Source organism: Fundulus heteroclitus, chromosome 3 (assembly GCF_011125445.2).
Source record: "Fundulus heteroclitus isolate FHET01 chromosome 3, MU-UCD_Fhet_4.1, whole genome shotgun sequence".
Classification (NCBI taxonomy): Eukaryota; Metazoa; Chordata; class Actinopteri; order Cyprinodontiformes; family Fundulidae; genus Fundulus; species Fundulus heteroclitus.
In genome coordinates, this window is record NC_046363.1 from 38,727,687 (window position 1) to 38,753,614 (window position 25,928).

Below are 25,928 nucleotides of genomic sequence, written 5' to 3' on the forward strand. Positions count from 1 at the left end.
CTGATTTTAAAGATAGAAATGGCATTGGTTTTATTCATCTAAATGTTTGGAGCTTACTACCAAAAATGGATATGGTTCGCCTTTGGGCATTTTCTACTGAGGCTGATGTCATCGAGCTGTCTGAATCTTGGCTCTCCAAAACGATACATAACAAGGAGGTTTCCATTAACGGTTACAATATTTTTTAGAACGGATAGACCAAAAAGGGGTGGTGGGGTGGTAGTTTATGTAAAAATCTAATTGCAGTCAAAGTTGATTGTATCCAAAGCTGTGACAAACAGTTTGAAATTTTGGCAATAGATTTTCAAATCTCTGAATCTCAACACATTGCAGTAGTTGGCTATTACAAAGCTCCCTCAGCCACCGGTAAAGCACTTCCATCTTTAGTAAAGCTAATTTCTGGACTGAATGCAAAGGAAGTTATTATTCTGCGTGATCTAAATTGAAACCGGTTGCAACCAGTTTCTGACGAAGCTGTATTTTAATCATGTAAAGCATTTTGCATTGTCTCTGTACTGAAATGTGCTATACAAATAAATTTGCCTTTCCTTGCCTTAGATTTTCATTTGATACCGTGATTGGCTAAAGCCAGCCTTTGGTAGGTGGGCACTAAGTGTCGCTATGCCCAATCAGCTCAGAAAGTTCTGCTGAATGTTCCTCCTTTCCCTGAATGGATTTGATTGATGCAGGTCCAGTTTGCTAATGTGTAGAACATAGAGTGCTACACATTATCAATCTGGCCTGCCAGGTTATGATTTGACGGGTTTCTCCTGAACCTGATGGCAGTGGATGTGCCCAGAAAAAGAAACGTAAAAAAAAATGTTTTTAACAATCCAAAAAACTGTTTGCAGTAGCAGAGTTGAAAGGTGAAAAGCAAAAAGATTCACTGATTGGGCCTGTGGAGCACAGCACCATGTCTGCAGAGCTCTGCAACCTGAAGCAGACTCAAACCAGATCTCTTGTGGGTGGCCAAAAAACACCCAAAACTCAAGTGGCATAACAGATTGACATGCATGCTCACCCACAGCCTCCGTGATTGACTGTTTACAAACTGATTGTTAAGAGCTGCGAGCATTAATCTACTATGAGCTCCTGCCATCTGTAAGAAATACAAATTCTCTCTTGGGAAGGCATCTACCGCTCGTCTGGAAGAGCCTGAGTGATGTCTCCGGAGCCCAAACAGGGAGGGCCTTCTGGTCTTTTTAATCTAAGAAATCAAAGCTGGGTAAACACTGTTTGGTATGTCTAATTCCTTGAAGCAAACTTCAGGGGTCAAGTTTCACACATACCAACGCACATCTGGAGCCTCATCAGCGTAGAAGATAAAGTTTGATACCAAGCACATGTCTTAGCAATGAATGTTTCTCCAAAATTCTGACTGCAACAAACTTATCTACAGGGAGGTGAAGGATGTCTAGGTTTCAGTCTGTTTGGAGAACAAAGCATTTGACAGGCAGAGTCAAATGGGCTTTTTCCACCTCCAGGGAGATCTTGGATTACGTTTTCAGGCATATTTGTAGAAGACCAGAACATTAGCAAACAAGTGGTGAAATGAGGCAACAATGGAAAAAGTATGTTGTTAGAAGCATAAAAATGTTTGGAAGAAACTCCTATTTGTGCTGTTTATGTTTCATTTTAACATTTTATTTGAGTTCATTTTTTGTTGCAGGAGTTCAAAAACGTATCCTGTCAAAATTTCATGTGCATAATTCAGGCCTGGGTGATACATCAATTTAATCAATTAATTTGAATTTACAATTTATTAAGATTTCATTTTTGGAAAATTGGGATATATTTTGCAAATGCACTCATTGGGCTTCTGTTAAGAGAATAGCATGCCGTGCTGAATATATCTAGGGGAAATATATTGTCAAAATGTTGTAGAGGAAACTAATTTACCATAAGATGAGACACTTTAATTCATTCATTTACATTTTTTAAGTTAGTTTGAAGTTACACAAGTGAAGTGAAGCATGTTAACTCATACCACTGGCAGCAAACATTATTATATTTTCATTGCTCATAATAACAGGGCCGCCATCTTGTTTTACAAGCATGTTTCACAGGTTTTTAAAATAATATCTTCAATTTCTTTTTGTGAAATGAAAAGGATGCGGCAAAAAATTATTAATCGGGTTTGGTATAATGAAATCTGACATTTTATTTTTAAGCCATATCGCCCTGCCCTAGTATAATTTGTTTTTTAGAAATGAATACGATCTGAGTACAGAGTAAGATGTCAATGCTCATACATCACAGCAAATAAAACAAAAGTTAAATGGTCTTCTGAGGTCTTCTTTGTTTGATTGTGAGAGAAATGTTGAGGTTGTGTTCAGCCAGACGTCATCGCTGATCTCTGCAACAGGCAACAAGTGCACATGAAATAAGGTTCTTGTGTTTTCATACCCTGCCTTGTTTGATTTAAACAAGTTTAGCCTGAGAAATCCAGTGTCCATGTCAGAAGTGATAAATATATCAAGAGAAACTGCTGTACCTTTGTAATTCATTCTGAAAGCACTCCATGAGTGTGTAATTCTTCATGAGGGTGTTACTTCAAAGATAAGCAAATAAATCCAAAATAATCAAAACATTACAGAACCAACAGCATCACGAAGACCAAGGAACACACGAGACTAGTCTGGGATAAAACAGTGCAGAAGTTTAAAGCAGGGTCATGTTGTAAAACAATATCCAAAGTTTTCAGCATATCATCACATGATGTTCAATGCCTCATCTGAAAATGTAATGGATGAACAAAAAGAACATTAATCAGAGAAGTTCCCATGAGGTGCACTGCCACTGGAGGAGCTGCAGAGATTCACAGCTCAGGTGAAATAAGGACAACTATTATTTGAGCTCATTACAACTCTGGCCTTAATGAAGAAGGTGCATGGAGAAAGCTAGTGTTTAAAGAAAACAACAAGCCACACTGTTTGCAGACTCCCATGAGCTATGCAGTGGACACAGCAAACATGTGAAAGAAGGTCTTAAACTGATGGCTGAAAAATTCTTCTCAGGATTTAGTAGAAGAGAGCAGAATGCAAGGATCCATCCTGTCCAGTCAGTGATCCAGATCTGGAAGCAGCATCTTCAGATTAGCACAATACCACCATATCGAGGCACTGTTACCCTTTTCAAAGTACACGCGATCATATGGCTTTTTTACCATCAGAAAATCCCCATAGCTCAATGTTAAGAGGGTGGGGGGGGTGGGGGGAGGGGGTGAACCCAACAGGAAATCAGAAGATTTTGCCTCTCTGCCATTCTTCAGTTAATAATCTTCCCCACTTTCCTCCAGAAATTCAATCTCTGACATGTGGATGTGTGGCTCATTCAGCCGAATACAATTGCTGGATTCTGTTTGAGAAAATTCAGGAGTGTGTTAAAACCACAGGCGGCAGTCTTCCTCAATCAACGCACAACTCCAAGAGTGTCACAGCAGCATCTTCATCAGGGCGTGTACGGTTTCACTTGTCTCCTTTCAGACCTAGTTCCAAATGGGTAGAGGAGAATAGGTCTTTAGAGCCCTCTCCTTTACCACCTCCCTCCTCTCCTTTCTCTCCCTCTCCCTTTCTTCCTAATCTCTTCTCAGGTTCAGGATTCCCGGTCCGGGCTCTTTGAGGAGGAGGAAATATGGGGTTGGGTAAACATCAGGGCTTTCACTGCAGGGATTACAACACCCATACATCACGGTGACAACTCCCTTTTCAGCAGATGACAAGTCACCAAGACCCTGTGGAAGAACAGATCCAATGACACTTCCTATCACAGCCACAGACACTGATAGTTTTTACCATCAGCGTTTTCACAACATCATCGCAGAAAATGTGGATCCAGTGTCTGAGGGTTCTCAGCCTACGTCTTTGGATTTTAAACCATCCGATGTTTGGCTTGTGGGCATTTTCAGAGCGGTAACAACAAATGGGGGAAAAAAAGCTCTAGAGGCAGGCTTTGATCACAGATACTGTGAGAGAGACTGCTGTTCATTACTCATGATGAAATCCTCACTTTCTCCTCCTAAAGACAAACATTGGCACGCATAACAGCTTAATGCTGGGCACATTGCGTGTTAGTGGCTGAGAGTTATTTTCATATAAATCTTACCCTTATTGAATCTAAAGCCTTATTTAAAGCCAACAAAAATAGGAGTGGGACAATTTCCACCAACAGTCAAAGGGCTTAATTGAAAAAAAGAACAGAAACAAACAACAAGAAAAAAAATACCTTTCTTTACCAAAGTGGTGTGTGTGTGTGTGTGTGTTAAAAATTTCCAGGGTGATATGTGGAGTGAAAGACGGCATCTCATATCACAATGAAAAATCCTACATGTTTTAGACGTAGAGTCTGGGGTTAAAAAATAAAGAAATAAATGTTTATATGTCATTCTAATTGCACATTTCGACGAAATATGTCTTCTGCATTTTTTCCATCGCTTAGGGGGAAGTGGGCAGCTTATGGCGCCCTGGAAGCAACATGCGGCTACCGCTCTTGCTCAGAACCCATAGTGGCAATCTGCAGGGTTCACACAGGGTGCTGACAGTCTTCTCAGATGGCAAGTGTGCTGTGGTAACCACTAGGCCACCACTCCCCACATAAAAGAGGCCCTCTTTAAAAAAAAAAAAAAAGTTTTTGTCATAAACTCATTAAAACAATGCCCCCTCTCATTCCACACACACACGTGTACTTAGTCTTTTTTTCCATTTTGGTAATTAATAAGAATTGCTGTTTACAATCACTGGTTTGTGTTTTTGTACATAAGATTAGATGAAAATGGTTTTAGAAACTACTAAAGACCAGATCATGCAATGTGACCTAATAACCCTTTGTAGAGCTTTGTTATAGCTACCAACCCAGATTTTGATGCGATTTACCAACTAATCTCAATGGTGAACCAGTAAACGTTTGTGAATATTGAGAATTATACGTTTTTGATCAGAGCAGAGTGATTATGTATGTAAAATTCTGCATGGGAAAAGATGGCAGTGCAATAGCAGAGTAGACATTTGCACAAGTTGTTTCAGGTTTCTTTGGGACCAGGATGGTGAAATCCTTTACGCGAAGTGGGTTTTAGGAGCAATTTCGGCCTGAAATTACATATCTGATAGAAATCAAATACAGCTCCAAAGTAATAAAGTGTAAATGTAAATGTGGGTATTTGTATGACACTAAGACATTAAAGAATATTTTTCATATGGAACCACAACTGTAATTGTCTATTTCTGATTAAAAGGTGATTGAATCAATGAAAAATCCAAATTTCTTAGCCTCAATTAAATATTTTTTTTCAAAATAAACACTGCAAAACTACATGAAAACCCTTGTGAAAATATAGTAGACGCTTCAGACTTTGTATATCCACATCTTGACTATAACTGCAGCAAATATGGACTGAATCAGCTGGAGCATATTTGTTTCACAATGGTTTTAGTAGGCAGTGTGCCAGGCTGGCCTGTGATTTTGGCACAGTTTATCCAAATATTCCAAATGTGTTTTTTACCTTATAAAGGGGAAGCAGGTCAAATAAAAGTGCCGATTTCCATTGTACAACTCCGTCTACGCATGAAAAAGCCTTTGGCAATAAGATTTACCTGGTCTTTAATTAACATGTGCCATTGTACATAGTATAAACCAATAAAGAGAAGAGAAAAGCCAGAAATAATGACTCATATCTTTTTAAGAAAGGATTACCTGTTTACTTCTCTTTGCTGCTATAGCGATAGATGTAGAGAAAGGAAAAAAACAGCGCTGCAGTAAGTTACATTGTTAATTGGTCACAGCTGCAGCTCATGATAAAGTGCCTGTGTGTCACTGTGTGCACAGCAGCGGAGAGTGAGATTGAGAGAAGCTCCATTACGCAATGGGATTATTAAAGGAGAAGTCCAGTCAGCAAGGAATAATCAATGGATCATTATCTATACCTAAAACTAATACTTTTGCTGTGATTTAATGAATGTAGAGTTAATGAGTAAAAAAATAAAAGTATTAATTGTCATCGTAATCACTGAGTCTGCGAGCGGCCTTTAATGACCAAATATGGTAACACCTCACCCCTGACGTCTTCTGGAAGTGACGTCACGGTGCGGTAAGCTGAGGGCCATTCTCCGCGATTACAAGCAAATTCAATAGGAACTATTATACACATTGCGATCAACAACAATTATTTCGGATTTCGAGAGGACTTCACTATTGAAATTCACGAGAGCAATTGATAAAGCAACAATGCCCACGTGCATGGCAGTTGGATGTTGCAATACAGCGGGTAAAAGTGAAATATACATTAGTTATTTCACCTTTCCGCTACACCACAGCCGCAGCAGGCAGATTCAACTCACATCGTCCCTTTTTTGTCTCCTCGGCTCAAACTGGTATGGCTGTATTTCGTCAAAAGTCAGGTGGCTATCAAGAAAGTCTTCCATATATTCCAAATCGTCAGATGATGACAATAAATCCATAGAACTCCCATCGCTGTCACTATTAAATCCATCACTCTCTGCTTCGCATACTGCACTAGTTGTCGCCATCTTGGATAATAGCGCGTTGTGACAAACACCAGATACAGCATTGGGATTTTTTTGTATCATTTTAGTTTATTTTTTCAGCATTGGGACTTTTTTTTTTTAATAGAACTTCACTGAACGTATCGTATAAAAAAACAAACAGACAGTTCAACAGAAGAACATTAGACAGGTGCTCTAATCAGCATTGGGACTTGCTCGACAGCCGATACCGCACCATGACGTCACAAACTGGGAGGTGGCAGTACTGTTCTTTGACCAACATGGATGTCTCCAGTAAAGCATATTCAAATGAAAATTACTCTTAATTAAAATAACTTCTCATTTATTGAACAGTATGTAATAATTTTATATTTAAAGTACTTTCAGAAGTTTGAATTCTGAATATGACCGGACTTCTCCTTTAAACCACCACAGGAGCAACAGAGACGTGCTGTATCTTGTCTAAAAGGTAGGACTCTAGCTTTTAATGATACCTACCATGGGAGGTGGGTGGGGGGGGGGGGGGGGGGGGGGAGTAAACATGTCTGTGGAGCAAAGCATTTCTTTTGAGAGTGTCAGCTATGTTTTATAGATAGTTAAATGGAATTTTGTCTGTTTAAAATGCTGTAAAATTGAAAGTATTTGTGAAAAAATAGGGACTTTTCTAAACATTAAATACCTCCAAACATGACCATTTCTGACCTGCTTTTAAAGCATGATAAAACAGGCGTGGCTCTGCTAGTACCGAGATTGGGCCAGATGGGCTTAAAAAGTTAAAGCATCTGAGGATCCTTGATCAGAGCATTAACAAGGTTGAAGTTGTCTGTGAAGATGTAAGGCACCTCACATTTTCAATGGTAATCTGTACTGTTGTTTGGACCAATAGCTGTCATGTGTTAACGGTTAGATTTTCACACATTTCAGTCTAAGATAGTTGGTTTTCAAATTAAGCGTAGATGTCCAGTTTCTCTGTAAGACATGCATTCACCTTTTCCAGTGCTGGTGATGAGCCAGTACATTTCTCATGACTGATGTCTAAACACGCGTTTTGTAGTCAATCATTAAATGTTGATAGATTTCATTTCAGGGTTGCAACTTCATGACTTCTAAAATTATATTCAGAAAAACAAAATTCTGCCGGTACAAAACAATGACTTCAGTTTTAATTTAATTTTAATTGGAGCTGGGGTACAGAGTCTATTCATGTAACCACCATGACTTTTTTCTTTTTAGCTCATGTTTGACAACAGAGTAAACAATTGCTAAACAGCAAAAAGCCAGAACATTGAATTTAAAAAGTTAAGGTTGAGATGTTTGTGTGGAGAGAAAGTATGCCGTCTCTTTTAAGTTCTACCTTTATGTTTCAGGGCATAATAACATTTTAGATCTTTAACAGGTTCTGAAATTAGTGAAACATAAATTCAAGTATAAATACATATCATATTTCACTGTCAATATTATTAAGCAAAGATTAAATAAAAATGGAAAAGCCTATTGTGTAAACTCATTCATTGAAAAGCATGTGGCACCACATTAAGCACCTAAACTAAGCTGAGCTTTAGCTGTCAAAAACATGGCCCCTCATCTGACTCTAGAAAACCTTGGCATGCAGAAGAGTTAAAGGGGTCTAGTCATGCATTTTGACCATAAAAAGAAAGCACAATAAAATAATTTATCAATCTTCAAATAAGAAACCATAAGGCCATAAGAAACCATTCCGTTCTGCCCAAGTTTTCCACCCTTATTTAAGCCCCTGTCAATAAGGCTGCAAGATTATCTGCTTACTTTTGTAATGTCCTGATGCATATTATAATTATACAATTCTCACATCATGAGCATTGCATTAAAATTTTAACTTATTTTCTTATTTAGTGCAACTGTTTTCAAAACACTAACATTAAATGGTTATTTTGGAAATACAGAAATGCACAATGAAATACTGTATTATTGTTCAGTACTGGGAAGGGCTTTGTGGCGCACCACAAAGCATTTGTGCCGAGGCCACCCAAATGGCCAGCACGTCCCTAACAAGGAACAATAACTCAAACCCTCTTTCCTAAAGCTCCTGATAGACCTTTCATAAAAGTTGGATTTTGAATCAGTATAATTTGTGTTTGTAAAGTGTAATTCCAAATCCATAAACCTCCTTTTAGCTGTTATAAGTAGGCTGTAGGGTCTTTCTCTTTGAATTAGGTTTTTGTTTCTTTTTGCTTAATTAAATTGTTAAGGGACATCCATTAGTTCGATTCTAATAATTGATTACATCTATTATTAGATCCTAAAATTCCCTTGCTTGTTAAATAACAGAGATCAGAGAAGTCTTCCTTAAGACTGATTTTTAACCAATGACGAGACATTTATAAGGGTTTGGCATAGCCCATTCACAGCTACAACTATGTATCAACAAATTGCTTTCACAAAGCAAACATCCAGACAACAGCATCATTTAGTATTTTCTGTTTGCTCTGACGTCCTGAAAAAAGTATGTTTGACTCTCGATCAGTCTTTGCCAGGAACAGAAAATAAAACCCAGATTTTGTTGTCAAGTGGACCTCACAACATATTAGTCCTCATGAGACCGAACTGAAAAATAACGATCTGGATCCCTTCAAGGCTCACACATCTTGGTAAAGTCTAACTAATAAAACAGCGCTGTAACAGATTTCTAGGGTGATTTTAAGAGTCTCAAAATGCTGTTAGATATTTAAAAACCAGAGAAATAAAACAAGTTGTGTGAACAACAGCTAACAAGGACGAATAAGGCCATCTGGTAAAGGTTATCCTCATTTTAACAAAAGGTTATCAGTGATTTATATCTCTGTTGTTCCACTATCTCAGAAGGATAAGGAACTCTATCATGGGGAAACACACGTCATCTTTCGCCACTCATTTTTTATTATTTTTCTCTGTCCTGTGAGAGAAGGGGAACGGGTTGACAAATTAACAGCATTAGTACCCGTAATTCTGAGGAAAACCATGATAGCCAACATCCAACACCAGAATCAAACTCATATGTGGACAGCAGTGTATTGCACGCCTAACATCTCCATTTAATTAGAAACAACACAACTCACTTACTTGCCAATCACAGACAAATACAGGCTGCTTTCAGCTCATCATTTAAGGGGCATATATCGTCATATTTTAGAGCCAGAAAACATATAATCGTGAGAGAATGAAACACGTATATACTGTTTATCGGGAAACCCAATTCATTTCCAGAGAACAGTCGTAATATTCTTTGGCAGATCACAAGGATCTCTGTGGAGATCAACTTTAATTAATAACAGGGGTTAACTAAACATATATCACAATAAGCCTTTCTGTTGGTTTCAGAGTGGATAAGTAGTTTTAAAATTTACTTTTCTGAAACAGTAAAAGAAAATTGAAATTAGGGGAAGGAAGCTGTGGGGTGAGTCTGGGGTTCAATACTGTTTATGCCATGGTTTCTACAAAAGGGAGTGAAGCCAGACAGCTGAGGTGACCAAAGGTATTTTTATGAACATATAATGCTTTCTATTAGAGTGGGTTTTACTTCTAAAGTGCACTCTGTCAGGTGGCCTTGTGTAGATTAGAGCAAACGGGGAATGATGCAGCAAAACCGGTTGCTGGTGGCCCACAATGGCCAGCTCTCAGGGCAAGAGAGTCAGGTTAGCTCCAAACTAAAGAAATAAAACGCAAATCTTTAATAGTAGGTGCAAGTTGGGTTTTAAATGAAGGTGGCTATAGATTATTGTGACGAGTTAACTGCACTTATAACAGTGATCGCAAATTAACTCAAGGACGCAAAGCAAGATTAAACACGAACATTAAAAATTACAAGGAACACACTGACAACACCAACTGAGAAGCTAAAGTCTCAGGTGACAGATCTGTATAGTGATTTTGTGGTATCTTGCCTCTTTTAACCAGCAGGGTGCGACTGGCACAGGTGATCCTCATTATCTACAATCAAGTAGAGCTTAAAATGGAGGAGGAGTCAGAAGGAAGGCGTCAGGATTGGCTCACCCTGAGCGGTAACTTGACGGAGACCTGACCTTCCAGGTGCCTTGTGTAGCTCCGGTCTCCATAGACTCATCCATGCCTTTTCATTTGAGAAACCTCCAGCCCGGTTACCAGACCTTCACTCTGGTTCTACTCTGTTCCTACATTCAGGGAAAGATTCAAGCAGATCTCCCTGAATGTCTTCAAGAGCTCTCTTGGTACTCCTGATCCGGTAACATGAAGGACACCTCCTGTTCACCTGGTGAACCATCGCCTACCTGTCCACCCTCCAACGTGTTCCACCCCCTGCTAACCACCACAAGCCGCTACTCAGACTAGGGAAGGACAATGATTCAAAAACAACCGTTTGATTCATACACGTGTGGTGCAATAGAAGAACAGTTTTCCTACCTTTTACATTCTAGACTATCATGTAGGTTAATACTACAGTCACTACATCCTCCCAACCAATTCGCCCCCTGCAAAGTGTTCAGAGAGCACATATTCTTATTTTTTAATTTTTTAAAAGTTTACATTTTTGGTAAATGTGGTTGAATAAAGGATTGAGTTTGAATTGTGTTTGTTTGTTGTTTATCTAAAGAATAGGTAATTAACCAAAAGCGTAAAATGGCCAGGGCTGCACTTAAAATATATCTTTAAAATTTTTTGATAATTATTGATATCAATCAATATGATTTAGATTTTATCAATGTGCTTTTTTTTTATATCGTCCAGCTCTAGCTCAGATTGTCATCAACAGCCGTCTGTGCACCGACTCACTGTCCCCCCTGGACCAAACTACTGATCTTACCCGTAAGTCAGCCATCTAACCTGTGCATTGCCTACCTCTTGCTGTTGGTGCTCATCCCTGTTTATTTCCTTCTCACACTCAGCATTCCTGGTTTCCCCTCTGTACATTTTTTCCCCTCACCCCATAAATAAAACCATATATCTGTATAGCTGCCTCCTTGTTTGTTTGTCGTCTCATTTAGAGTTATAATGTAAAAACAAAACCTGACATAAAAAGCAAGCAAATAGGACTTCTTCCTCCTCACTGAAAAAAAAAAAATAAATCACCAGATAAACCCTCATTGTTTGAACTCAAATTTGAAGGGAACACTTTGTTATCACTACTTTCGTTGTGCATTGATGTTTCTCATTTCATACATCATATCATAACTCTGCTGCATCTTCTTCTTCTTCTGCACTCTAAGGTGACTTCTGCAACCCTTCTTTTATTCTTTTTTTTTAATGGGTTTCTCAATTTCAGACTTGGTAATTAATATTCCCATGTGAGCTACAAGCCTGAAAAAACATGCACCTAAATGTTTTTTCAGTAAAGTAGGCTTGAGTAAACCCAACCTGCTAAAACATCTCCTGGCCTGAGACAGTGATGCTTTTACGTTTATGAAGTTGTGAACATAAATCTTGCAGAATGACAAATATAATTCAAATAAAGCCATGAATATTATACATTTGGTTCAGGTTTGATGCACATATCTTTCTTAAAAATGCAATTTTTATTTTATAGCTTTGGTAGCTTTAAACCTACTTAGTGATGAATATTTCGAAATCTAGGGAATCCTTGTAATTACTAAGCAGTAGCTCAACCACATCCACTGTAATGATCCCTTTGCAGAGGATTCCCATGGCAGGCAGATCAGCTGCAGTAGCTTGGCCTACCAGAAGATTTACACCTAAAGCACCTCTCCGTCCGTTTCATCCCTCTGGCTCTCGGTTCAGACATACAGCTTAGCCATGCGTCGGAAAGAAAAAACACTGATATCCTGTCCTTTTAATCACACAGGTGGGCAGACACCTTTTCCCACTTGCACACAAAAGATAGAGCGCACCACTTTGCTAATATGGGCGATAAAGACAGCAACATTGCCTGAAGCAAGAGCGCCTGACAAGACATTTGAACAAAACACTTGAAAGACGCTTCCCATCTTGTTTTGTTTGGCCTCTCCCTAAATGTGCATTCCTCAGGAAGTCTGAGCCCTCCTAATGAAACGAAACAAAAGAAAATAAAGAGGAAGAGCGAAAAGACAAAGCTGTTACCTCGGGCTGATGAAGCCGGATGCCGTAGAGAAGAATATTTCGGAGCTTGGCTGTTGAGGCCAGGCTTATCAGTGCCGCAGACTCTGCTGGCCTCCCGCTGGTAGACGGCTCATCTGTGCCGCTCAAATACATCTATAAAAAAATTATAATAAAATATATGCTTTACTTAATTTCCAAAACAATGCCAGAGACAGACGATTAATATGAGATTTCACAGCAATTATTCTGTTATGTCTTTTTACAAACTGTGGCTAAATAAGGAGAACTAATTGAAATCTTAACATTCTCAGAATCAGTCTTAAACAGATTTCAAGGAGTCCCTCCTCAGAGATTTGTTAAATACGTAGGAGAGGTCATGCAGGGCCACACATCTCCCACAATATATTATTATTTGCCTAGAGATTTATTGGGAACAGAAGATTCTTTGTGCAGAGTGAAGATTTTGAGAGGACAGAAGGGAAAGGTACTTTTTGAACCATACCACATGACCGGAGATACATCCAGAAATAAGGTGAATTCTCAGGGACTCATTTTAATTTGAGGTTTATATCAATTTATTATGAACAGGTTTTTATCAGGGTGGAATGTTCAGCCAAGAAGCATCGGTGTCTGCTGCACAGCGAATGTTGCTCAGAAGGTTGCATCGTGTATGCTTTTAGTAGCCATTAACAAGCCGACTGGACATTTGACAACTCTCATAGGAAAAACTGGTAGAGTTTATTCAAATTGTTTGCTTTCCTGATACGGATCCAGCACTCAAGCAAAATCCCCAGACTTTCATTAGGGTGGAGGTTTATTGGGAAGTCCATTCCAGAGACTTAATATTAGAGATCCAAAAGTTTCTGGCACAACTTCACCAACTTCCAAGGTGCATGAAGAGGGTCAACGAACTGGTAGAGGAAAACTTCAGCAACACTTGAAGGTTAAGGAGCAGACTTTATTAACAGACCAACGCGTTTCGGCTTGTGGCCTTCTTCAGAGCCCTTCCAGGATAATAATGAAGTCTGCTCCTTCACCTTCAAGTGTTGCTAAAGGTTTCATCTACCAGAGGCGTAACATTAGCCAGGTCTGTTCATTCTAAAACAACTTTTCATGCATGTTTGGGATCACGGTATTGTTAAAAAAAACTGTTTTTTCCAAGAGTTAACAACACAGCTGTTGATGTGGTGTATGCATTTATTTTAGTCAGCATTGCTTGGATAAAATCCATAATAAATTCAAACATGTGCATCATATTCTTGATAAAGATCAATCAAGTTGCTTGTTGTGCAATCAAGGAAAAAAAATAAAAAATTCATCATCAGTAAACCACACCTAATATTACATTTATGCCCACAAAGAGAGTATGCACATTTGTCTCTGAAATTACAGTAAAAAAACATGCGTAATCTATTTTCTGTAGGTTGCCTCTTTGATCCCAACCTTCCTTTCTTCTACATTGAGTTATTTGATCTATTTCCTTTCTTTAAGATGCAAAAATAAATCTGTCACTTACTCTGACCACATCCTAGTTCCGTATGCGGGTGCAGCAGCTAAATAGCTTCATAGGACTTCTTCCAATTTACCTCCAAAAGCAGCGGTTTCATAGTTTTACCATGATTCATGCAATGAACGAGGATTTCTATCACTAAAAGATCAATAAAACTCATGGTTAATGGATCATTTGTCATTAGAGTAGAGTGTCCAGCAGGATTGTTTGTCTCCTGACTTTGTTTGTAGTTACATCAACTTAAGGCCCAGCTGCCCGCATAATAACCAATTTCTTAGAGTCTCTTATTGTCTGCGCTTTCATGGCAACATAAACAGGGGCTATTGCAAATGTAAATACACTTTTGCCATGCAAACTGAATAAAAACAGTTTTTGAGAAGCAGACAAAGAAATCACAGACTGCTCAGTTTGCCTTATAGGTTAAGGAATGAATGCATCTCGTATTGACTAGACCTGCAGCCATGCCAGCAACTCTAACTCCAGTAAGGCTCTGTGACGTTTACACTTATTAAATTAGAGTTGTTTTTTATTTTTTTGTTATGTGTCTGTTGCGCGCATATGTTCCAAAACTGAGAACCGGTTTCCAAGACTCTGGTTGACCTCATCAGTGAGTTGCTATCTTTGGCTTTTGTCCTACGGAGAGAAAAAATTAAGTTAAAATGTTGAGACTGAATTTATTAACTCAAGAAATGGAGCGTTACCCTCCCGGAGCTGCCGTAGCAGTGCTGCTTTGATGCTCCGGTTGCTGGTTTCTGAACGACTGGTTTGTTCCCTGTTCTATCAAATGAACAGGATCAGATGACAATGTGAAAAAGTCTTTATTTTAGGGGAAAAAATATCTAAAACAGTTTGGCTCCTTTTGAAAATAAAATAATTTATTATCGTCAACCACATTCTTTTGGTTAAAGGCCAAGTGTGTAAGGTTTTCACACTGGCGAATTAGAATTAGAAAAGACTTTGCTGTAATGGCTACTACGAAAGCCTCATAGTATAATAAGTGTGACATTGTGAACATGTCCTCCATGTATTAGCTACTGCTAATATCTAAGGTCATCATTTAAAATGGCTTTTGGCACTATTGCCAAGTCCGCTTGTTTTTTCCTAAAGTCGCTTGCAAATGCCGGGAGTCAGGTTTTTTTGGGTTCTAAAATAATCTTCTATATAAAAACGAGTAAAGAGACCCGGACGGTCTTGCTGCTGTACTACAGACAGTGAACGGGTGGCCAAAAAGAGTAGCTGCAGGACTACACTGCCCTGTTTCTAACATTTTCCTCCTACTTAACCCAAGTGTGATTAAGCCTAGGATCACAAACTGCTTCCTGGACTTTCCCCTTCACAATTTTCTGGTAGACATCAGACTTGATGGTTCCATCACTTACAGTTAGTCGTTTAGATCCTGAAGCAGAAAAGTAGTTCCAGACCATCACACAACCACCACCATGTTTGGTGGTTGGTATGAAGTTCTTCTGAAATGCTTAGTTTTATTCCAGACGTGTAAGGAGGCACACAGTCTGTAATTCTCCGTTTTTGCTTCGACAGTTCACAAAATATTTTCCAAATATTTCTTTCAAATTTATTTGGTAAATATGAGATGTTCCCTTGTGTTATTTTTAACAGCATTTTTTTTTCTTTAACTCTCTTAGATGCCTTGTTTGCCTGTTTTTTTTTTTTTTTTTTTTTTTATTATTGGGTCATGAACTCTGTCCTTAAGTGAGGCAAGTGAGGTCAGCGGTGTTTTAGATATTGTTCCTGGTTCTTTTGTGACCTCTTGAGTGATTCATTAGCTATGTTTACATACACAAAATTTCACGCTCGGATTGAAATGTATTTGGGTTATCCTGTAATTCATCTGTACTTGTACAAGTATGCAACCCCTCAGTGGTGGTGAGTGAGGTATAACTGGCTGATGGATTACAGCGCATAGTGATTGATCTCAGCAGTCACCTTAGATTTAGTTTAAATCCAGAAAACTTATGTCCATGTCTTTATTAAAGCATAGTCATCAAAAACAAGCTTCTCTTTGAGCAATAGCAAACATAACGTACATAAAAACACACCATAAACAGCAACGGACCAAAGGTTCAGGGTAATTAGGTTCTGGGGGATAGAGGTTCAAACTTAAATTGCAAAGACCGTGTCAGTTTTAAAACAGTATTTCAAAGCAGCCGATTGTCTGCCAACATGGTTGTAGCATACTGGCTGTTAACTCACCCAAATGATAACTGCTGGGTTGAGAAGAGCTCGGTTTTCTGCCTGTAAAGCTGTGAGTATGGCTTCAACTTCTGAAAGGCAAGAAGGACTGACCTGGAGATCAAGGAAAGCAATCATTAAATAAAAATCATTTCAACCTATATCTCTTTAATATTGTAAAGCTGAGATTAAAATGGGAACTCACAGAAACCTGGATGAAGTTCCAGTCTTTTAACAGATACCTGACGTTGTCTCCCATCAGATTTGGCGTGACGTTCAGCTCCTGTAATTCCCAGACAGATTTTAAACCTTCAAACAATGAATGTCTTTTTATTTCGATACCATGGTTTCAGCTACATTTGAGCTCAAGTGACACACTGACTTCGGCACTTGAACTGGTTTCTGTCTCTTCACTCCTTCGGTTGTTTCCGAATACAACCACCTGCTTTCCTGCCATTCATCATATTTAGTTAAAGACGTTGAAAACCAGAATGTTTCTACTCATGGTAACAACGTTCTCTCTGACAGGAAACCTCTTCCTGCACAAGAACTGAAGTGCAGAACTCTAGGCAAGTCTCATAGGTCCCTCGTCCGGCAGCATCTGTATAAAAGAGTTTTCAGAAAACCACACGAGAACAAAGTTCTGTCCAGATGATGTCTTAAGTACAAGCTGCAACAACAGATTGATCTCATTTTCTTCTTGCAGCCCAGGAGGAGAGAAGAAATTGTCCTGTTTTTGCACAGAATGTATTGGCCTTTAAGAATGATCTACAATTAATGGCAAAAACATTTTGCAGTGACACATTTGTTGTATTTTGCCAATCCACCGGCTTCACTTTCTATGCTAACAGTTCACATTGCTTTTAGACTATCGTGCCCAGTGATTATGTGCATATTGCTTCAGTGAAAACATCATTATTGACTTATGAAGTTTACTTCATTAAAAAAAACATTTTCAATGTGTTTTTGATGAGTATGATCAACTACATTCAGTGCAGTCATAAGTCAAGCACCGGCGATGCTGTAAAAAGGTCCAGCTGGGGACTGATTAGGGGGATTAGCTGACCGATTGCAATAAAAGAAGAGCATATGTGCTTGACATCATTTGCTTCTTGTATTCGCTATGGTTATTTTGAAAGAACAGCGTACAGACATCATTAGTCTTCCCAGACCAACCAGAAATGTCCTTTAAAGGGAAATATTGAGACATCTACTGGTGTCTAAATGTGGTTGTAAAGTTGCTCAGGTTGATCAAATAGCACACACAAGAGACTAACGTTCAACATCGTTGGTTACAGTAAAGCTGGACTGTGAAAGAAGTGAAATTCACGAACCAGGACTGCTTCTCAAAATCGTAACAATACCAGGGCCGAACCTGCACAACGCTGGTAGCAACCGGTTGTCAATGCATCTGCACTCAGTGAAGCATAGAAGATGCAGCAAAGAAGCCACTACTGTCGGATTTTACAGGAAGTACAATAGAAAACCAATGCTAAGGGATTTACAGATAAATCGTGCTTCTGTTGCTTGGGACAATCCAAAATAAAAATAAATAATTAGAGGGAATGTATGTCCAATGTGATGCCAATAGTGAAACCAAATAACAAAATCCATGTTTGGGGTTGCTTGCTTTACATCCAAGGAAGTGGCTCTCTTCCCAATGCTGCAAAGGACACCTCCACACATGAAAAATGGTATCAAAGTATCCTGCAAGTGTACCTCCTCATAACGTTTCAAAAACATTCAGGCAAAGGTCTGGATTTTCCAGCATGATGGATCACCTTTTCATAAGAAAACCAATAAAAGGGGCTGAAAGATCTGAACATTTACATCCAGGTCCAGAAGCCAACAAGCTGATCCACTTCAAGCCCTTTCAGTCATATCGGCCAAAAGTTATGAAGAAGACGGCTGAACACTTTAAATGCCAACTCTTCTGATAAATTGGATGCATTTGCCAATAAAAGCCTTTCAAACAAATTAAATTAAATGATTTTATTTTGTTCTTTAGTGTTACACTAAAACGTGAAAAACCTCAAACTAAAAAGGGTTGACGCCACAAAACGTATCTGTGTCACTGCCGAAACGTTTGGCCATGACTCTGGCTGATATCGTATTTCCATTGACTGTAGTCAGTAGTCACTGTTGCTCCTTTAGGCTCCCGACCTGTCACAAAACATTATTTCTTGTGCAAAAACCCAAAAGCACTAATCATATATAAGCCAGGTTAAATTACATTACATTGAAAATTGAGTCAAACCATGAGATACAGCCAAGAGCTGTAAAAGCTTTTTACGCTTAAAGAGCCCCAACATCTAGGTACCAACGTCTCCAGTGAATTCTGGCCTTGGCAACAAGAGGCAACCGGATAGCCAATGACCACTGAGTTCATTTACCAATCATCTTCAGTGTTTTGCTTCTAATTACTCTCTAAAACTGAAATGTCACGCTTGGATGAAATAAACACCAATAAACATCCAGAGGCTGTGTTTGGCACTGGAAGCACGTTTTTTTTTTTCTTCTTCTATCTAAATGAAGTAACGGAAAGCAATTGAAAATGTGTAATGGTTATGGGAAACATGTGTTGGGGGCTAACTGAGACAGATAGCTGGTCAATGCCAGTGGAGAAAAATCATTTCAACCACTTTGTCATCACATTTAACTGATAACACTCCACTGAATTCTTCCTCTCTCATCTAGCAGCACCACCAAATTCTCCACCTGCGCACACACTCAAACGGCTTATCCCTGTGTAAGATCCACGTAATGGCGCTGGGACAAAAGTCATTTTTCATCGTCCGCCTCCTCTACTTACCTTTCATCTCCTCCATTATTCTCCCTCCTTTTCCCAATCTCAATGAAAAGGATGTATCTGGTTCCTAACAGGCACACCGGAAAACCTCGGCCCCACAGGCCACCTGAGCACAGTTGGGAATCTCTCCAAACGACCGATCCAAAGAGGCCGACACAGGATCAAATACATCACCGGCGCTGTGTTCGGCACCACACAGTGAGATACACAGGTTCTGGCACCGGATGACGAACGACTTGGAGCGGGTTTAAAGGAGGATAAACTGTTTAGATCACTGCAGAACATTAGAACATGAAATGCAGAGTGTTCTGCCACCAACCTCTGCTGTCGGCAGTTACGCCCAGAGAAGATAAATACAGATGTGCAAGACGCAGGAGACGTGTCGGCAAACATGAAGACAGGTTTAGAGGGGTGTGAGCTTGTGGTGAAGGGCAACAATTCTGCCTTTAGAATACAGTAGAAATCTAAGGAGTGTTGTGTGATCACACAGGTCACAAAGTGTTTTTTATTGTTTCTAACATTATGAGTGACGTAGAAAACCTTAAAACGGGTCTTTTAGATGTGTCCATTCTTCCCTTTTCTTTTAGCTGTTGGAACGAGTCACTTGCAGCCAGGAGTAACGACTGTTTGAAGGGCATTACTGAAGAATACAGGCAAATCTCTGGCTTCTTGGTAATGTTAGTGAGCTTCATAATATAAGATGGTTAAAGAAGGCTAACATTATATGAAATCCTGGCGTTCCACTAGGGCGAGTTTCAACCTTTACCATCAGGACGGAGATAGAGAATGCCAATGTGTGCAGATAGACTGAGGAAATCTGTCATTGCCACTGCTGTCAAACTGATAGATCGACAGCATGTGTGGATTATTGTAGTTTTTTTATGTGCAGCTACTGACTGAGCTGAAAATTAGCCTATGGGGACAGTAAAGTATATTTATTAAATGCCTTTCACAGATGGAGCAATCAGAAAGCACTGTACAGAAAACCAATAAAAAACAATTAAAATAAAAGAATAAAAATTATAAAATTACAGTGAAATCACAATACAAAAAATAAACATTCAACAAAGGGCCTGTTTAAAAAAATTATGTTTTTAACTTCCTCTTAAAAGAGTCCACAGAGTCAACTAAACGTAGCTGTAGAGGTAGACTCTAGGTGCTGTGGACTAAAAGGCCCTATCCCACTTTTTTAATCTGGTGCGTGGAAAAATTAACAGTATCTGAGCTACCGAACAAAGGAAACGAGAAGTGGTATATTTTGTGAGAAAATTACAGAAGTAATGTGGGGCCTGGTTGTTTTCTGCTCTATATGTTAGTGTGAACGTTTTAAAGCAAATCCTGAACGGTATTGGTAGCCAGTGTTAGGAATATAAAATGGGAGGTGGGGGGGGGGGGGGGGGGGGTGATCTCGCTTTTTGGAACGAGTTATAATGTCTGGCAGCAGCATTTTGTATGCTTTGGAGGCGTGAGAGTGAAGATTTATCCAACCCAGTAATTGGAGCATTACAATAATCTAAGCGCGATGACACAAATGCATGAATTAGTTTTTTCCAATTCAGCTCAGGAGACCACACGTTGCAGTTTAGAAATGTTCTTTAAATGAAAGAAACAGGAGCATGACAGAGATTTTGCATCTGAGTCAAGGCCCAAAGCAGATTATCTGAAATGAATACGTTTTCTGTCCAACCATCACAAATGCAAACACAGAGTGTTAATTACTGCTGGGACTGGTGCTGGAACTGTGTGCTTAGGTCAGATGAGGCTGAGTTGCACATTTAAAAAGGAAGCACATTCAAGCACACTTTTGTAAGGTTAGGACCGGTGAAGTTATGAGCCTTTTTCTCTTCCAACGGTGCTCTGAACTTTTTTAGAGGGCAGGGCATCCTGAACTCAGACATATTTTTCCCATTTTAAATAAAAACTGTTACCTTCTGCTTGAAATCTCAAGGACTGAAAAAAATATCAAAATCAGCCCAGGAATAGTTCATGAGACACTAAATCAACATACTTTCATGCCCATCAGAACCCTAGACAGTCTAGAGGGATTCAAAGAGGAATGACCAAGGACACGCCAACCATGGGAAATGTTATAGAAGAATGTGCTGTCCTATTGGCTAAAGGGAGTTGTACAACATATTATCTTCAGGGGTTCCAATAATTGTCATACTCATGATAACTAGGGCTGGGTATTGTTAAGAACCTCACAATTCAATTTAATCTTGATTCTTTGTGCCATGATTCAATTCAATATCGATTCGATTTGATATTTATTTAAATGTTTTGATATTGATTTATTTTGTCATAAGTAGAAGTACACAATATTTTAAGAGTACCTGTCTTTACATTTTAGACATTTACGTATATTTTGTCCATATGAACAGCCATTGTATACAGTGCATTAATTATTTTTGAGCAATTAAAAATCAGTATGGAGTACTAAAGTGGAGATATGACAGTACCGTAATAACATTGAAGTAAAGTGCATGCAAACCTAAATGATTCTACTTTTCTCTTAGAAACAGCAATAATTCTCATACTTTTTAACTTTGTGTGTGTGTTTTAGTTGTCGATTTTAATTTTACAGTTATTTTCAGTTGTATGTGTACAGCACTTTTTTGACCTTTGTTTTAGTAAAGTTCTTTATAAATAAATATGATATGGTATGGTCATGTATGATCTTATCACTCTCCTGCATTTTATGATATTCATCTTTAGTAGAAGCCACAATTGTTGTTGCACTTTCCTGGTGGGGTTTATTTTTTTTATCTCACAACTTTTCAGTGTCCGTGCCACTTCACAACATATGCAGAACTATTTAATGTTGCTCATAGGGTCAGAGATTGAGAGGTTATGCTCCGTGGAGGAATGACATGACGAGCTAGAGCCACAGCACCGAGCATCTCGCTGGTAGATGGGAGGTTTAACAGGTAAGAGGCTTTGTGATTTGTGACTGCTGAGTTGTAAGTGCCACAGAGGTTTTTGTTTTCGTTGGCCGTGCTTAATGGGAGAAGTTTTTCTGATCTCCGTTGCTCAGTCTGCACTGTAGCGCTCGTTCATGTGTTAAAACATCCACCCTTCAGCCAGTCACTGAGCAGAGCCTGGCTGATGCGGGGCGGGGCGCAACAGGACCTCCACGGACTGAACCATCGGCGCACCAGGAAAATCCCTGGTAGTCCCAGTTCGCCACTGTATGAACACTACAGTAAAATCATTTATTTTATTTACATTCACTTGTGCGTTGTCCGGCTTTCGCCTGTACAACACGGATCGCTCAAAACTGTCTCTCATGAACCCAATGGTCAGGGGAACTAATCGATTCAGAGGATTTACGCATCGGTATTGAATTGGGAAAAAAACGTATTGCATTGATGAAGTGATATTTTTACCCATCCCTAATGGTATCATGTAAAAAATGCAAACATGAGATTTCCTTCCCCGCTGAATAAACATACCAGAATTAAAAGTTGAATTGAAGATGAATTTCTAAGGCTTTTTACACAACTTTCGATAAGGTACCAATATAGGGGGGACTCTAAGTTGAATCGGGCTTTAGAGCATCAGTCATTTTCTTTTTCAAGGTGAAAAGACTTGAAAAACCTGTCACTATAAAACCTTCACTGGAGGAAATTGTTTCACTCTGGAACATGTTTACAAATCTACTTATCTCCTGAAAGAGTCTAACACTCAAATAATTTGCAGGGCCGCCTCTTACTCTGATTTAATCACACATTTGCTGTGGCGTCACTTCAAAACAACTCACAGCATTTATTTCCATTCAGAATTGCATTCATTATGTTTCCATCTAGATCTCAAGCTGACGATGATAGACTGCAGTGTCAGATCCTCTCTACCACATTCCAAAGATTCTCAATGGAGTTAAGGTCTAGGCTCTAAATTTCCACATCCTGACAAACTGGTGACAGCCAACCAGACACTGGGATCATTAATTATGTCTCTACTGTTTTGGGTACTTTATCTTCAGTCACAAACGACAGCAAGATCACTGAGTATATAAGGAAGCCAAAGAATTAGGAATGAAAAAAGAATGAAAAGAAGTTTAGAAAATTAGGGCCTACTTTCTAGGTTGATGCTTTTAGACTTTTGATCCTCACAGAAGAAAAGAGCCTCTTTTTGTTCCGAGGAGAAAAGTTTTACAGCTTAACAGCAAGGATAGTGTGCAGAATCTCTAAGGTTTCAGTTCCCAGGCTCAACATTTTTACTTACTATAAAACAAAGCATCACAAACTGCAAAATCAGATCTCATTAGCTTGTGCTGCTCACAAACAGAATTTTCCCTGATTGGGACAGAAGCATCTTAATACAGTCCTGAGGGACACTGAGCACACATTGTGATTAAATCTATAGTTGATTATCCTGTTCAGAAACACTTTTTGTTATACTGGGTAAAATCGTCCTTCCATCTTGAACATAGTCAATACATTATGTATTAAGGTTACAAAGATCATTCTCTGTGGGAGCTGCAGGCCTGTAAAAACTTTAACCAATCCCTGTCGTTCGGTCCACAGGGCATTGATTTGTCAAAGTTTTGTTCCCTCACCCATAGATGTTATATACTCACCACCCTCTGTCCCTCAAGCTCCGGGGGAATCCCCTTATCTATTGGTTGTCCCACATGCCAATCATTCTGATGCTCACGTAATGCCAGTGTCCGTGCTCTTTCCTTCTGAGTTTCTGCTTGCTGGCTGTTCATGCGCACTACTAGTGTTTATGTATCCAGTTAGTTTAGCGGTTAGCCGTTGTTATGGAAATATATAATATTTTTTTGTGTTAATCATGTATTTTTCTTAAAGCAGTAAGCATTTTAAGTAAGTTTTAAATAATATGGTTAAACGGTGTGGCCCGGAGGACCGAGTCTCCAGGGTCACTAACAGGCAATAAATTATTCAATTAATTTATTGTAAAATAAAAAGCACTTGTGCTTTTTGAAATTCAGCCAGCAACCATAGTTAAAGCTCTTCAAGAAGAGCAGCAGTTCATAAAATCCTCCCTGCGCTACTGAAATGCTAATTTTATCGTGCAAAAAGCAAAGTAATGAATAAAACACGAAACATTGTAACTGTAATAATGGTAAACTGGTGGGGATCTTTAGCAGTACTCACCATATCTAAAGATCCAAAAGCCTTCTGGAGGAATTTGCCCAGAGTCACACCGGCTTCCAATCCCCCTGTGATAAGGCAAGCTGACTGCGACAGAGTCTCTGCAAACAAAGGAAACAAAGAGTTGTTGGATCTAGTTTGTTTTTCTGGAGTAGAAATGGGACATGGTGACAGAGCATTCGTGGGTCTGGGTTTGTGATTGGTTGGGAGGATGTAATGACTGTAATTTTAACCTACATGTATAGAATACAATAGGAAGGAAAACTGTTATTCTATTGAACTTTTCATTGATTGTTTTTTTGTATCATTGATATACGTCGATCAATTGATACATATTGTTATTGAATTATCGTTCAATCCTATGTTTTAACTCATACATTTTCTTTATCGGCGTATTCACATTTAAATAAAACTGTCATTCGGTTCCCAGAAAAACAACATTTTATAATATTTAGTTTTATTCTAGAATATTCCATTGTGATGAAATAAAAACTGACTTGAAAAGTCTGAATGTTTGAATTATGCACACAAAGAACAGCTCGTTCCCCAATCTTATTAGGCCTAGAAATAACTAGTTAAAACATAGCAGTAGGTAGGCTTGTTGTTAATATGCCGGTGACTGATTTACAGACTGAGTGCATTACACTGAGTGAGCTGGCGGATATAACAGCAATTATTCACCAGCTGGCACACAGTCAAGCTATAAGACGTACCAAAAATACAATTAAATGTCTTCAGACAAAAAAAAAACAGTTATCAAGGACAATCAAGTCAATAAAAAAGTAGACCTGCTATGCAGATGTCTCTGCCTGATAAAAGGCCCAGTGGCGTATGTCTACGTGAGCGCAGCAAACGCACGTCAACTCAAGCACTAAGCAGTAAGTCAAACTGACAGATATGAGAACTTCCTTCCACATCTTTTCTTTTGGAAAAAAAACAACATACACACACACACAATGAATTCATTGACTAGGGAGGCTCTGGGAATTATCGCCATGCTCCTTATGTCACCATCAAACAGGTAGTTGTTGGTCCAGGTGCTGGCAGGCTGAAATATGGGGCTGTGTTTATTTCCTCTGCTCTGATTGTGAAGGTCTCCCTTGTCCCAACTTGCTCTCCCCAGTATTCACCGTCTGCTTACACCCGCCCTCTTCATCTCAGGCCAAACAATGCCTAAAAAGAATTCCCCCCGTCAGAAAACGGTGGCGGGTCATTTTAGCTTATTGTCACCTATTGACTTCTAACTGTAGACCACACAAAAACAGACAAAGCACTGCAGATCTGCTCGTTTTAGAGCATTTAATCTGTCTGAGCGGAGCTCAGCCATTCACACATACATGTATGCATACCGTACTATTCAAAAACGGGAGAAAGAAAAGTCTTTACAACACATATAAGAGGCTGTGTAAGAAAGAAAGGTTATGAAGAAGGAAACCCACCTTTGATGATGGACTCAGCAGCAGCCAAATCCCGTTTATAGGTCACCTGGGGGGCAAATACCTTTTCAGTCAAAGTGCAAACAAAAGGAATTTATTGATACAGATCCATGCAGAAATAGCTTCAGCTTGTTTTCTCAGATTTTGAGATATTTGTCCAAGAAGATTCACAAGGATTGCACTTTACCTCTAAACTATAGAGGCTTAAATCGGAGCTGAAGAGGTGATAAATCAAAGCATCGTAAATCATTAAAATCCCCTTTCACCGCGATGAGTGATCCCACACACAGATTAGGATTTTGTGAATAAGGTTAGGTGTGGTTCAAGTGTCTAAAAAAGGGAGAT

General features: G+C 39.1%; 1 protein-coding gene across 3 annotated transcripts in view; it reads right to left on the reverse strand.

The window, feature by feature from the left end:
• Window positions 1-25,928, reverse strand: part of crppa (CDP-L-ribitol pyrophosphorylase A) — a 51,073-nt gene that overhangs the window by 13,418 nt on the left and 11,727 nt on the right. For 2 of the 3 annotated variants that reach the window (XM_036135343.1, XM_012876018.3), the window contains exons 5-9: window positions 25,587-25,632; window positions 24,151-24,248; window positions 16,427-16,504; window positions 16,243-16,335; window positions 12,543-12,674 (exon numbers count right to left, since the gene is read on the reverse strand). In XM_036135343.1, the coding sequence (XP_035991236.1) occupies window positions 12,543-12,674; window positions 16,243-16,335; window positions 16,427-16,504; window positions 24,151-24,248; window positions 25,587-25,632 (447 nt within the window). Of the gene's footprint in view, window positions 1-2,121; window positions 2,357-12,542; window positions 12,675-16,242; window positions 16,336-16,426; window positions 16,505-24,150; window positions 24,249-25,586; window positions 25,633-25,928 lie in introns of those variants that run through there. The other variant, XM_021323321.2, reaches the window with a different exon arrangement.